Source organism: Humulus lupulus, chromosome 5, assembly GCF_963169125.1.
Source record: "Humulus lupulus chromosome 5, drHumLupu1.1, whole genome shotgun sequence".
In the NCBI taxonomy this organism is placed as follows: Eukaryota; Viridiplantae; Streptophyta; class Magnoliopsida; order Rosales; family Cannabaceae; genus Humulus; species Humulus lupulus.
In genome coordinates this window covers 21,155,066-21,169,748 of record NC_084797.1, presented here as the reverse complement: position 1 = coordinate 21,169,748, position 14,683 = coordinate 21,155,066, and the positions used below count along the sequence as shown (strand labels likewise).

Sequence of the window (14,683 nt, the reverse complement as noted above, 5' to 3'; positions counted from 1 at the left end):
AAAGTTTAAAGACAGCTCATCGACCCATATGTACATCCTTGAGCCTATAAATATAACTCATAGGATTCATTTGAGAAAAAAAAGGCAATAATTTGTATTCAGAGAGAACTAGTGTTTTTTATACACGACTTTTGTATCCCCTTTGGAGCTTGCGAAACTCAGTGAACCTTAGTTGGCTGATCACAGGTTTTAGAGTTTACATCAATAAAAACACTAAGTGGATGTAAGTTATTACCAATCTCTTGGGTCGAACCACTATAAAATCCTTGTGTCATTTAGTTCTTGCATTCAGCTTATACATTCGTAACGTTTTTAATGACTCTGTGTCATTGACTAAATCGTCAGTTAACAATATAAATTAATATAAGGATAAAAGTAGTAAAAATGATGGACTTATGCTCTCTTTTACTCATAGTATAGATATATATTTTAATGACGACTAAAAATATAAGATTAATGATATGTACTAAAATATGCACTCAAATATTACACACAGTGATGCAGTACTACTTTTTAAAAGTCTCAATTTCAACCAATCACATTTATCTAAATTGAGACTCACTGTTTTAAAAAATAATAATATTTGAGTGCATATTTTAGGCGCACATGTCATTACTCAAAATATTCAAAATATACATGATACAATTCTATATTTTAGTATTTTTGCATCAAATTTGGCACAACATATGCCAAATCTAAATACATATTTTTAATTACAATATTTTAATCATTAATATAAAACTTTATAATATATTTTATTAATTACAATATTACCATTAATTATTTTTTGAATATTTAATTTATTAGTAAGAGAGTTTTAATATATTTAATTAAATCATTAATAATAATTTAATTTTTCCTATCGATTTATATCTTAAAATGCTATTGTTATTGAAATACAATTACAAATATTTGGTCTAATATAACACAACAATAAATGGAATTTTTTTAATCAGAATGTAGCCATTATAGAATATGAAATGAGAAATAACAAAATTTATATTTTTAATATTGATCATTACACTTTATTTTATTTTATTTTATTTTTTTATATCATTTTTGACACAAAATTGACTAAAAATAACATTCTTTTTTTCTACTGCCAAATTTAGCACTATATTTTAATCTTGCATATTAGAGAAAGTCTTATGATTTGTCTTATAAGAATAACACACAAATAGACACATATAACTATTCCTTCCTATGTGGTTGGAATCGGTTTGGTGCTTATCTAAACATCAACTTGGACAGACAGAATCGATATTTGCAATAATCAGACAATCCCACTCTTAGCATCAAGCACGAGTTGTACGTTATTTTTTCACAATTCTGGTTTTCACACCACCTGAAAAGAAAAAGGAAAACAAACTTGTAAGAACCTAAAACCTGTAATATGATAGATGAATGAAGAGCAAAAATCTGTCTCAGAATTTTACAGCATACCTTCAACTTCCTCACATTGAACTTCTTTCACAAATTCGGCACCTGCATGATACTCAAAACTGGCAAAACGACAAGATAACATGTATTCAGTAACATTTTTGGAACAAATATTGAGTAAGCACAACCAGGAAAAGTTGTCTTGAATTTTTTTGGAAAAACTAAAAAATATGTAGAAAAAATGGACTGTTGTTGAAGATAATATAAATGTATTCTACTTTTGCCTATAGCTAAGGATATGTTTGGTTGGGAGTAATGAAAATGGTAATGAGAATATGAATGGAATAGGATAAAATTTAATACAACAACTTTTTTTTAATTGTGTATTGAAATGATCTTTCCTTCCACTTTTGGATGGATGGAATAGTAATTCCACTAAAACGATGGAAAAAATAGTTTCCATTCTATTACCCCAACCAAACATCACTAAAAGTATTAAGTAAAAATTTTGACTTATTTTTTTCTATTTGTATTAACTATTACATAAAGATCTTTTTTAATGAAAAGTTGAATCTTATCCAAGTAAATTAGAAATTATGAAAATTATTCTAAATTAGAAAATAACTTCTCAAAGTGTTTTTGGGAGAAGTTAGGTGACCCATCTTCTCTAAAAAAATCTTTTGAATTAAAATTTTTTTTTTTTAATTTTTACTCAAATACCTCCAATAAAATTTTTTATAATAAAAGTTGAAAAAATAAAATAAAAAAGTTTAGCCAAATTTGATATTGAATAGTCAAGAGTATATCTCATATATAAAAGGAAATACTTCGATGGTATTTCACAGATTTGTGAGAATTATTTTCAGATTAAGTATAAGTTCTCTATTTCTATTTATAAGTAATATTTCCACACACATACAATAAAACATAAGCATGTACGTCAAAAATGTAAGATTTTATTTATCCACTTCAATGAAGAAAGACAGTATCTACTAAACAACAGATTTACATAATTAAGGTACACAAAGAATCTCAGTGAAATTGCAAATCTTCCTATAAATAAGGTTTGGACTGCTTGATCCACATTTACCCCTAGACAATATATATCGACTCACTATAATGTAAAATGACCAATTTTTCAAAAAAAGTAGACCATCAGGGCATGGAAAACACTCTGCATAATCAAGCTTTAAATGCTTGGCCAAACAAAAATCTATAATGACAGTTATAGCACTTTTAAAAACAATTAATCATTTGATTATAAACCGTCAATGCCTCATATTAAAACATGAAATCAGTAAAACTTATATTTTTCATCTAAGAAGCATCTTACCTGTTAGAGAAAGCTATCTCGAGTTCATAGTTAGAAGCGTTCTTAGTAGCTTCAACTAACACAGTAACAATCTCAGTCTTCCGAGTACTGGCCATGAGCAAATCATATTCTGTGGGAATAATAACAGCAAAAAAATTATCACTTAGTTCACTCAAGCACATCTTTTCAACAGCGGCCAAGGCTATTCTCCGTTTTAGTGTATTAGTCTCCGGGTCAACCATATATATGGCATAGTCAGTAATCAACAAAATCCTCCTTTTCATCTTCCCAGTACCAGTAAACTTCAAAACTTTATCAGCAAAAAGAACTTGATTGTCACCTACAATACAAGATGAAATTCAGTATACTTGAGAAATAATACAACACCAAAGTCACCAATCTCTGGGAAATGTAGACAATAAGGATTGAACTTTGAACCACAAGAGCAGAAATATGTTAACAAGCTACAACCATATGCAGCATAACCCTGCTCTTATAAGGACATCAAAATCGCAGAATGATAATAGACTAGTTTTGTAATATAGTTCAAGCAACTAAACTAAAGAATGGTTTTTGTTCACCAAGAACTTGAATTTATAGAAATTAACAAGACACTAAAGATTTTGAGGCTATTTGTGAAGATTCTGATAATGATGTATGAATTGTGTAATCTCTCATTAACTTAATGAATGAATATACAATGGTATATATAGAGATTACAGTAAGCAAGAAGCTAAACTAACTACCTAACTAACTAACTGAATTACAGCTATAATTAACAGACTAAGAACTGAGTAATAACAGAATGTACAATTAGGTAGTATCAGTAATAACTGGTCTTAACACCCCCACTCAAACGAAGAGTGGATAAGGATTCCACTCTTAGTTTGGAACGTAAATAAAAAAATCTGGAGTGTGAGAGTGCTTTGGTGAGTATATCAGCATTTTGATCTTGAGCAGGGACATGCTTCACTTGAATTTGCTGCCGTTGAACTTTCTCCCTGACAAAATATAAATCCAACTCAATATGCTTGGTCCGAGCATGTTGAATCGGATTAGCTGAAAGTAGAACTGTGTTGAGATTATCACACCAAAGAACAGGGGGGCTATGTTGAGGAAAACGCAGTTCAGCAAGCAAGGCCTGAAGCCAAGTAATCTCAGCAGTGAGGGTGGCTAGACTTCGGTATTCAGCCTCTGTGCTAGATCTCGAGACAGTAGGTTGTTTCTTGGAGGACCAGGACACCAAGTTCGGACCAAGATAAACACAAATGCCTGAAGTAGATCGTCGATCATCCGGATCAGACGCCCAATCTGCATCGCAGAAGCCAACCAAAGGAAGAGAGGAGCTAGCCCGAAAATGAATACCGTAGTCTAGAGTGTGCTTGAGATATCGTAAGAGGCGTTTAACTGTTTTCCAATGAGACTCCAGTGGGTTATGCATAAACTGAGAAACTTTGCTAACAGCAAAGGAAATCTCAGGCCGTGTAATGGTAGCATACTGTAAGGCACCCACTAGACTTCTATAAAGTTTAGGATCCTGAACAGGATCACTACCAGAAGCAGATAGTTTCTCTCCACCAACCATAGGAGTAGGTAGGCCATTAGCAAATTGCATCTTTGATCTACAAAGTAAGTCTGTGATGTATTTTGATTGGGATAAATGATAACCTTGGGATGTTTTAACCACTTGGATTCCAAGAAAATAATGAACATCACCAAGATCCTTCAAGGCAAAAGCTGAGTGTAAATGAGAAATCACAGTCTGCATTTCAGTAGCTGAGCATCCTGTCACCAAAATATCGTCAACATAGACTAAAATAAAGATAGGTGAACCATTAGTAAATCGCAGAAATAGAGATTGGTCAGCTTGAGAATGCTGAAAATGCAGAGAAAGTAGTGTAGATCGCAGCTTTTCAAACCAAGCTCTAGGTGCCTGTTTCAGGCCATAGAGTGCTTTGTGCAACTTGCAAACCAACTGTGGAGAGTGAGGAGTCTCAAATCCAGGGGGTTGAGTCATAAAAACCTCTTCCTGAAGCTGGCCATTTAAAAAGGCGTTATTGATGTCCAATTGTTTGATAGGCCAGCCATAGGAAAGAGCAATAGAGAAGATGACTCTAATAGTAGTTGGTTTAATGACTGGACTAAATGTCTCAGTAAAATCAAAACCATACTATTGATTAAACCCCTTTGCAACCAATCTCGCCTTGTGCTTAAGAACTGTCCCATCGGGATTCTCCTTGACCTTAAAGACCCACTTACAGCCAATAGCTTTCCTGTCAGGTGGCAGCTCAACTAATGTCCAAGTGCAATTTTTCTGCAGTGCTGTATACTCAGCATCCATAGCTGATTTCCAATTGGGATCGGTCAAGGCTGCTTGGAGTGTTAATGGCTCTTTGGAGGTGATGAACACCTTCGGTTTATACACTCCAGCCTTAGAGCGGGTGACCATCTGATGTTGATTTTGGTTAGATCTAGAAATAGGTAACAAAGGCTCAGCTGCTTGTACAGTCTCAGATGGTAACTCAACAGAACTAGGAGGATCAGGTGGCAAAGGAGAAGATGCAGCGGAATTATGAGTATTAATCTGTGTAAGGGGAGGAAGGGATCGAGAAGGAGACATATAAGGAGAAGAATGAGCATGGGAAATGGAGGGTGAAGAAGTAGTCAAGGAAGGAGGTGGAGCATGCATTGAAGCAGTTGTTTGAGGGGTAGATGCGATAGGAATATGAGAAGGAAATCTGGACAATAAAGGGATGCAAGTAGTGGAAGTAGATAATGGTTGAGAATTAGAAGACACAGAGGAAGATGAGGAGGAGTATGGAAATTTAAGCTCATTGAAAATAACATCACGAGAGATGTATATCCGACCAGATTTTGAAAGACATTTGTAGCCTTTATGGTTGTAACTGTATCCTAGAAATGTACAAGATTCAGACCGAAACTGAAGTTTGTTAGAATTGTATGGTCTAGTATTAGGAAAACATTCACAACCAAAAATTTTTAGCTTGGAATAATCAGGTTGTTTATTGAATAGTCGATAGAGAGGTGAAACATTTGAAATCACAGGGGAAGGCAAACGATTTATGAGATATACAGAGGTGCGAACAGCCTCATCCCAAAACTTAAGAGGCAAGGAGGCATTGGCAAGTAAGGTTAGGGACATCTCAATGATATGCCTATGCTTGCGCTCAGCAAGACCATTTTGCTCAGAGGTTTTGGGGCAAGAAACACGGTGAGAAATGCCATGTTCTAAGAGGTACTGAGTAAAAGCACGATACTCACCTCCCCAGTCAGTTTGTATTGATTTTATCTTATGACCAAGCTCATTCTCAATCTGAGTTTTGAAGTTTCGAAAAGTTTGTATGGCTTCAGATTTATTTTTAAGAAGATACACCCAGGTATACCGAGAGTAAGAGTCTATGAAATGAATATAGTATCTGTAGCCATTAGAAGACACCATGGGAGCTGGCCCCCAGATGTCAGAGTGAATTAGTTCTAAGGGAGTATTGTACTCAGAAGTAGAGTTGGGAAAGGGAAATTTATGGATTTTGCCTTGACAACATGATGAACAAAAATCAACAGGAGTTTTATTAATATGAGAAAGGTTACATTGAGATAGAATTGACTTTACAATTTTTGCAGATGGGTGACCCAATCTGTTATGCCACAACATGAAATCAGAATTATTACAAGACTTAGAGCTAGATACATCAACAGAAAAGCAATTGGATAAAGGCAGAGATGGAGAGGCAGTGTTAGGAAGAGACTTGCAGGAAGGCAAAACAGAGGCTAGTCGAATGAGCTGGAATGCAGAAGAAGGGAATGCATAGAGACCGTTGTTAAGGGTCCCTCGCATCAGGATTTGATTGGTGACCTGGTCTTTCACAAGACAGAAATCAGAATGGAATTCACAGTAAACATCATTATCTTTAGTTAATTGGGAGACACTAATAAGATTTTTCTTAATAGATGGAACATGGAGAAGTTGAGTTAGGAACAAAGGTTTAGATGAGGAAAGAGACTGTATAGCAGACTTACCAATGTTGGAAATGGTTAGACCCGAGCCATCACCAACATGCAGCTGATCAGTACCACAGTAAGGACTCTTGGTCAAAAGATTGTGCTCATTGTTTGTACAGTGGTTCGTTGCCCCCGAATCAGGATACCACGAGGAGTCATTAACCAGATCTGAAGAGGCAACTAGAGCATTCATAAGAGAAGCGGATTTGTCGACAGATTGAGCTCCAAAGCCTGGAAAATCCATGTTGAAGCGCTGATAACATCTGGAAGCATAGTGGCCTGGACGAGAACAAAGTTGACAAACCGGTCGATTGGACTGAGAAGAAGTGGAATTAGGAGGTCCATCACTGTACGATCTACCGGGATGAGAAGCACGGCCACGACCACCGGCATAGGGATTCCAGAAAGATCCACGACCAGGAGAGGGTAAAGAAGGCGACGAGTGATTCTGTTGAGAAAATCGACCATACCCAGGGTTTGAGAAGGAGTTCGAGCCGCCCCTTTGATAAGCAGCGTTCACTTGTGGAGTGGAGTCCAGATCACGATTGTGCTTCTCCAGGCGACTTTCTTGAGAAAGAAGAAGAGATTCGATCTCAGCAACAGTATAAGTGGACTGACGAGAGTTGATAGAGATGATAAAAACGTCATATTCAGGTGGAAGGCCATTAAAAATGGCAGTAATGTGATCTTTGGCAGAAGTAGTGTGACCGACAGAGCTGAGTTGATCCACCAGAAACTTGATTTTGAGTAAGTAATCATTCAACGAGAGAGAGCCTTTCTTAAGATTTCGTAGCTGAGTATGAAATTGGTCAATTTTAGCATTCGTCTGAGTTGTGAAGTAAGTATCAAGAACGGACCAAACCTGAGCCGAGGTGTCAGATCCAACAACTCTGGTGAGAATACTCTCTGTCATGGATGAGAGAAGCCACGAGTAAAGGAGATTGTCCTGTTGCTTCCATTGAGTGTACGCAGAGTTGAGCTGACCAGCTACTCGATCTGCATCAGTGAGATACTTCAATGGAGGAGTAAAATCCAGATCTATGTAATCTTCAAGCATATGACCTCGGATCGCCGCAAGAACTTGTGGCCTCCATAAAAGAAAATTATGAGTGTCTAATTTGACAGAGAGATTATGAGAGAAAACGATCGGTGCGAACGAAGAAGATGCCATGGAAGATGGAACAGCAGATGCCATGAAGAAGAAAGATCAATCAAGAATGGACGAGAGAAATGAAGAAGGAAGATCAATCAAGAATGGACGAGAGAAATGAAGAACAGAATAACAGAATCGGTTGAGGCTCTTGATACCATGTGAAGATTCTGATAATGATGTATGAATTGTGTAATCTCTCATTAACTTAATGAATGAATATACAATGGTATATATAGAGATTACAGTAAGCAAGAAGCTAAACTAACTACCTAACTAACTAACTGAATTACAGCTATAATTAACAGACTAAGAACTGAGTAATAACAGAATGTACAATTAGGTAGTATCAGTAATAACTGGTCTTAACACTATTCAATTTGATTTACGCAAACTCAAGCTCTGCAGTTCAACTCTAAACACAAAATAGCCATCCACACGCCATATCAAAGCAAAATCATGATCTCAAACAATATATTCTGCTTCTCCTTTTTAAGGCACGGAATTAAAGGCAATAATCATCGTTCAGAACCACTAGAGAATGAAGAAACTAAGACAGAATTAATGGAAGGTGTATAACGCATGATACCTTGTTTCTGCAAGATTTTCATCAAATATGAATGCGAAGGGACGTCGATGTAGTCTCCTCTGTACTCTCTGTGGAAAGAAGTTTTCCTTCGAACCTTGACGCCCATGAAGGGTTCCTGATCTTCGAAGACATTGCTCCTCGAGGGTCTCAATCTCCTTCCTCTCCCGTTGCTTTCGTTATCTCGCTGGTCTAGGGTTTCCTCGTCTTCGAAATTGGGAGATTGGGAATCGTCGATTTGGACCCGGCGCTGCGACTTGAATCGATCCATTTTTAGTCGGGTTGCCCGGAGTCCGATACCGGAATTTAGAAAGCGGGAGAGAGAAAAAGTGAGCGAAGTTTGTCAGTTTAGGGGACGAGTAGAGCCGCAGAGGGGTGGAGGAGGAGGCGCAGCGATCTAACTTGCGCAGGGTGGGCAATGCGCACCCTATGCATAAGACATGATGATACGACGATACGAATCATTATTAGCTGGTTACCAAATGTCCGTCTCCGTTACTCTACGCGCCTGCGCACGTTACCAAACGGTATGTAAAACTAAATTTGTTTGCTTTTTTTTTTTTAGCATAATTTTCCGTAAAACTATTAAAGCTTCTCTGCTTGTTACAGTAATTACCCAACTTTTTTTTTTTTACAATAAAACCCCCCATACTTACCAATATCTTGTTTTCCTTAATACCGAGATGTTCTACTCCATCTTTTAAAATATTTTTCAAAAACACACATTTTTTTATTTTACCTCTAAGTTTTATATTATACCATACATCAGCTTCTCTATATACTTCTCTATATCATTTAAATATTATATCTTTAAACATATTTTATTAATTAAAGTAAAACAAAATAATTGAAAAAGAAAAAAGAAATAATAAATATATACTAAATGGGAGAGAAAAAGCTTATGAAGAAAAAAATAATATTAAAATATTATATAAATGATATATAAATGTTATGTAAATGTAGATATGGATTAATTGGAGTTTGTGCATAGCTATTATAAATATATGTATAAAAGAACTGATGGAATATGTTTTTATGAGTTTAGCTAAATATTATAGAAAAAGTGTATTACAAAATATGTCACAAAAACATATTTTTTTACAATTTACCTTAAACTTTTATATTATATCATACACCAATTTTTTTTTTATTTTTTCTCTACATCATTTAAATATTATATTTAAAAAAACATTTTGTTAATTTTAAGAAATAAAATAATTAAATATAATAGTATCATATTCATATCTATACAAAAGTTTATAAAAATATATATATATATATATTTATAGCTTGATGAATAGTATTTCACTATATATAGATAATACTATTCATTTAGGAAAAAAATATAAGTTTACATCATCCATTAAAAGACTATTTAACAATTTTTTCTCTATATTATAAAGAATTAGACATTTGAGCTCATCCATTGAGAGTGCTCTAACAAAGTTAAATTTGCTGACATGGCATCAAGAGTGGATATGTGTCGTATGTTAATTGGTGCAACTCATAAATTCTACTAAAAATAATATAAGCTAATTTTTAATCTTTTCTATATAAAAAGTATATAAATAAGAATTTTTTTAGTTTTAACGGTTTGTTTTGTTAACTTTAACAGAATATTTTAAATATTTAGTGAAATTTACTTTTGAAATTAATTAAAAATAATTATTTATTAATTATATTAATATAATTGTAATTCAAATTCAAATGAGTTCAAATATTATAAAATATTATTATAATAATATTTAATACTAATATTAATATAAATTTAAATATATATATATATAATACATCTTCTAAATTTTTATTAAAAAATTATCATTTATATTTTAAAAAAATTATAATATTATGTATATATTTAAAAAAATTATAAATAATGTTTTGGTTTAATTTTTATGGTTATGTTATTATTTTATATATAATATTATTTATTTATTTAAAATTTATATGACAATAATACAAATTTAATAAAAATAATTAATAAATTCTATAAATAAAACTAAACAAGTATTCCACGTTGTTTGTATCTAGTAATATAAAATATATCAAAAAAACTAAAACTATAATTTTTATATAGTTAAAAATAAAACTAAAATTAATTAAAATCTAAAATCCCTAAATTTAACAAACCTTTTTCTTTTCTTCTTCCTCCACGATCTCTTCTCCATCACCATCACTTTTCTCTTCTTCTTCCTCCTCTTTGTCGACTTCTTCTCTCTGCAGGTCATCGTTAGTTGAGTTGGAGGCTAGGCGACGTTTTGCTCGACAAGTGAGGGGGTAAAGTTAGCCAATGGAGAGCTTCGACGGCCAAGGGAATGAGTTGTGCGACGAGATCCTTGACGAGCAAGAGGGTGGAGTTGGCTGATAGTGGGTTCGATGGGCGAAGGGTGCAACCGCCGACAATGAGCTTCGACAAGCTCCTCTCTCTCTCTTCTATTCTTTCTTCTTCTTTTTTCTCTATTCGACAATGAATTAGAAATTCTGATTGTGATGTGTTTTTTTTTAGTTTGGATGAACATGAAAAAATATGTTTTTAGATCTGCATATTAGAGACTGTGTTTTTAAATATGATTTTGTTCCGTGTTATAGAAAATGGTGGTGGTTGCTTTTTCTATTTATTTTTCGAAGGATATACGGGTAATGGTGGTGATAATGGTGGATTTTTTTTTCTGGGTTATATGATGTGATGATCGAAGAAGAAGAAGAAGAAGGGGAGGGAGGAATAGAAGAGAATTAAAAAAAATAAAAAATAAAATTGTTTTATTGCCATTATTTTGTTTTATTTTTTATTAATTATATTAGTTTTTAATTATAAAATGAATTAGTAAGATTTAAAAAAAAATTGCATTGGACCAATTAAAATGCGACACCTAGCTATTTTGAGTGTCATGTCATCGAAATTTAACAGAGTTAAGTTGGGTAGTAACGGAAACAAGGTTTTAGTGTGCTTGAGTAGTCTTGACATAAAAAAAAAGTTGGGTTGTCAACTATAACAAATATAAAAGTTTGGATAGTTTTACTGCAAATTACCCAATTTTTTTTATTTATTTTGGTAGCAAAACTTTTTTTTTTTTGTTAGAAAATAATTTTTCATATTAAGATTGTAACAAAACGCAGTTACAAATAGGGGGATGGGTTTCTTTCATTCAAGATAGCTCATCATCTAACATAAGGACATCCTTAGCCAATCCACGAGTCGCAATATTAAAGTTGCGACTCACACAAGAAAGAGATGCCCCAAAAATTTAGACAATAGAACCTTTATGTCAGAAAAGAGAACTTCTAATTTGTTATTATACACCGTATAACTATCCAATGCTAAGACCAGAGACAATGAATCATAGAAGAAAGATTTGATTGGTAGTCTAAGAACTCGAGCCCAATTTGGTACCACCAATAGAGTGTAATGCCTTGACTAATTCTAGACCTCGGACTATTAAAAACTACTAAACATAATTACTATTTTTGGAATACATTTAAGAAATAATAAAATTTTATTAAAAATCTAAAATACAGTACGGAATACAAAATATCGGATCCCATCGTTATTTACATAAAAACATAAACATAAACATAAACTTCAACGTTAATTGTTTAAAAACTAAGTGCGGAAAATAAATACATAAATTAAAGACTTAAAACAACTTCATCCTCAATCTTCCAGCAGTCCATTCAAATCAATCCATCCCAAATACACATGCCAAGCTGCCATGAATCTGTTCCGCCTTCCAAGTTTATTTTCCTGCACCATCTAAAATAAAATGAATGAGCCTAATGCTCAGCAAGGAATGTGATGCCCCACGTCACTATGGCTGCTTTTTGGAATGACGACTGGCCCTACAAACCAACACGAGTCTTTTCAGCGTGCTTTGTCCTCACTCACATGCTTCCCAGGAAAACTTCCCAGGAGGTCACCCATCCCTAGATTACCCCAGGTCAAGCATGCTTAACTTTGGAGTTCTCAAGTGATGGGCTCCCGAAAAGAAGATGCATATTGTTGATATAGGTAGTACCCATCAATCCATTTAAGTCTTCTTCAATTGTGTAGTGCCATACCTACACAGTCTTAGAATCATCACACTTGACCTTCCCTAGGCGGTGTGGGATTGCACAGTGTTGACGCGATTCTTCGCCAATGGGTAATTAAAAGAATAAGAGGATGTGATTAGTGCTAAGTGATGAACCGTGACAGATGAATGATCTTAAAATAAAATGATGATACAGATACTTTTTTAGGTGGTTCAAAGGTTAAAATCCTTCTACTCCACCAGCCACTGTTATTGCTATATTTATGGTATTCTTTACAGGGTATTTCTGTACACAATAGAATCCAACCCTTTGCAACTCCCAGGGTCTCCATATTTATAGGAGATGGTGCCTGGGGGTTGGCAAAGGGGGGTCATCCCGTGACCTTCTCACCCATCATGTCACTTCTGTGACATTCATGATTAATTCCTAAAACCTGACAACTGAAGTGTGGTCTAATCAATAGGTAAGGGGGATAATGGGCCGCCCGGCCCAACCCAGTCGTGGGTGCCTGAACACGCACGTTTATGCTGCGTGTCCGAGAATTCAGGGATATATTAGACACGTGATGTCTGATATATGCACGTTTACATTGCGTGGTTGACTCTATATAAAGGGTCACAGCTTCCAACTCAAGCTCGTACCTCGAACTGGATGTCCCCTTAGTCTGCGATGTCCATACTCCTGATCCGACTTCTTAGTAATCTTAGTAAGCCTTTCGTTACCTCGAGCTGGCGACAGCAGCTCGGAGCTCGTGACCTCCACGTGGTTGATATAATTATACCATACCTCAGCTTGCTAATAGCCCGTGGATAATTAGGGCGTACATTTGCCCCCTAAGCCCCTGCTCGTGGCACACGACGCCACTTGGGGCCACAGTGGGGGCTTTTAGGCTTCCTTGTGGACTCTTCACATTCCGCCCATTACGCAGGCGCCGAATACGTGGAGCATCGTGGTTGGTGACGGTACGTCTTCCGAGAACCGCATTAAATGGCCTAGCCTATACTCGGCCGTCGTTTCGCCTTTCGAGTAGAGAGCCTCGCATCCTACATCAAGGCAATCCAACGACCCTCCTCACTTGGCCTTTTACGTATAAAAAGGGGTGGCCACCTTACGCACGGGCCATCCGTTCATTTGAAAACTTTCTTATTTCCCCATCTTCGCCTTCCTTCTCAGCCTCAAAAAACCCTTTTTTTCTTCCGGTTACTGTTCCCAGCGTTCCAGAAGTTCAGGCGCGAGAGCTCCTTTGAGGCTTTGGCACCAGCTATTGCGACGAGGCTCCAACCCAGACGACCCCTTCATCCTCCCCACAGCAAGACACTCTGTAAGTTTTTTGCTTATGCATGCTTTAAATTTCCTCTTCACTGTAGCTTAGGTAAATTGTTCCTGTAGCCGCATGCAACATTCTGTTGGTTTTTTGTGGGTATGATAGGCGTAGGTTTTTATTTTAGGGCATCGATCGTAGAAAAAACCATTTAGGAGCATGACTCATAGGGTACGCTTTCTGGGTAGGATTTTTGGTATGCCTGTTTGAAATATCCAGCCTTTTGGGTGCAAAACCGGGTAGCTTTGGGGACACGCTTCACAGGCGGTTTCACACTATTTGCCTACTGAAACTTTCCTTCCAAGGCAAACTTTTATCCTGACCCTCCTGACACACGGATTCCGAGTTATCGGGGATCCATTGGGAGCACAGGTTTGTGTTCATAGAACCGCGTGGTCTCACTCTCCACGGGCTGAGATTACCTCAGCCTGTGCAAAGGAAACTCTTCGCGTTAGATTCTTTCTTATGCTTAGGTCGCCTTTTCTAAAATTTCTTCTTTTGTTCGCTAGGCGACTAGATGGGACCAAAGAAGAACGCCCCTAAGAAGACTGCTGGCGGCTCGTCTTCTCAGCAAGCCAAGGGAAAAGAGGTGGTCATGGACTCTCCAATCCCTGTTTTCGGTCTCGCCATGGAGCAGGAACTCGAGGTGAGACCCGATGCCTTCTTTGAGGCCGAGAGGATCGTCTCGAAGATCACCGACCAGGGGAAAGTGAATAAGATATTCCTTTCCCACAATATCGAGATTGGGAGGGACGCCCTAATCGCCCGACCTCCCCTAGAAGGTGAGCGGAGCTGCGCGCCGCTTGACGAAGAATACGCGGCCTGGAGTAACGAGCACTTCAAGGCTGGGGCCTTCCTCCCGCTTGACCAGTATTTTACTGACTT

At 36.1% G+C, this 14,683-nt stretch overlaps 1 protein-coding gene and 1 long non-coding RNA gene across 2 annotated transcripts; one reads left to right on the top strand and one right to left on the bottom strand.

Moving 5' to 3' along the window:
• Nucleotides 1–981: 981 nt before the first annotated feature.
• Nucleotides 982–8,878, bottom strand: LOC133834598 (uncharacterized). The gene is made up of 4 exons (XM_062264263.1): nucleotides 8,452–8,878; nucleotides 2,714–3,032; nucleotides 1,444–1,502; nucleotides 982–1,345 (listed from the first exon to the last, which is right to left on the bottom strand). Exons 1-4 carry the CDS (start codon nucleotides 8,717–8,719, stop codon nucleotides 1,314–1,316), a joined length of 678 nt encoding a protein of 225 aa, XP_062120247.1. The 5' UTR covers nucleotides 8,720–8,878; the 3' UTR covers nucleotides 982–1,313.
• On the top strand, nucleotides 8,837–11,066 carry LOC133834599 (uncharacterized). Its single transcript, XR_009893383.1, has 2 exons — nucleotides 8,837–8,975; nucleotides 10,672–11,066. It is a non-coding gene; the product is annotated as an uncharacterized LOC133834599 (long non-coding RNA).
• Nucleotides 11,067–14,683: the final 3,617 nt, after the last annotated feature.

Coding starts and splice junctions, on each gene's coding strand:
- LOC133834598 (XM_062264263.1), bottom strand. CDS start 8,719: ATGGATCGATTCAAGTCGCAGCGCCGGGTCCAAATCGACGATTCCCAA. Junction 3,033..8,451: donor GAAAATCTTGCAGAAACAAG/GTATCATGCGTT, acceptor CTTGTATTGTAG/GTGACAATCAAGTTCTTTTT. Junction 1,503..2,713: donor GAGATAGCTTTCTCTAACAG/GTAAGATGCTTC, acceptor TCGTTTTGCCAG/TTTTGAGTATCATGCAGGTG.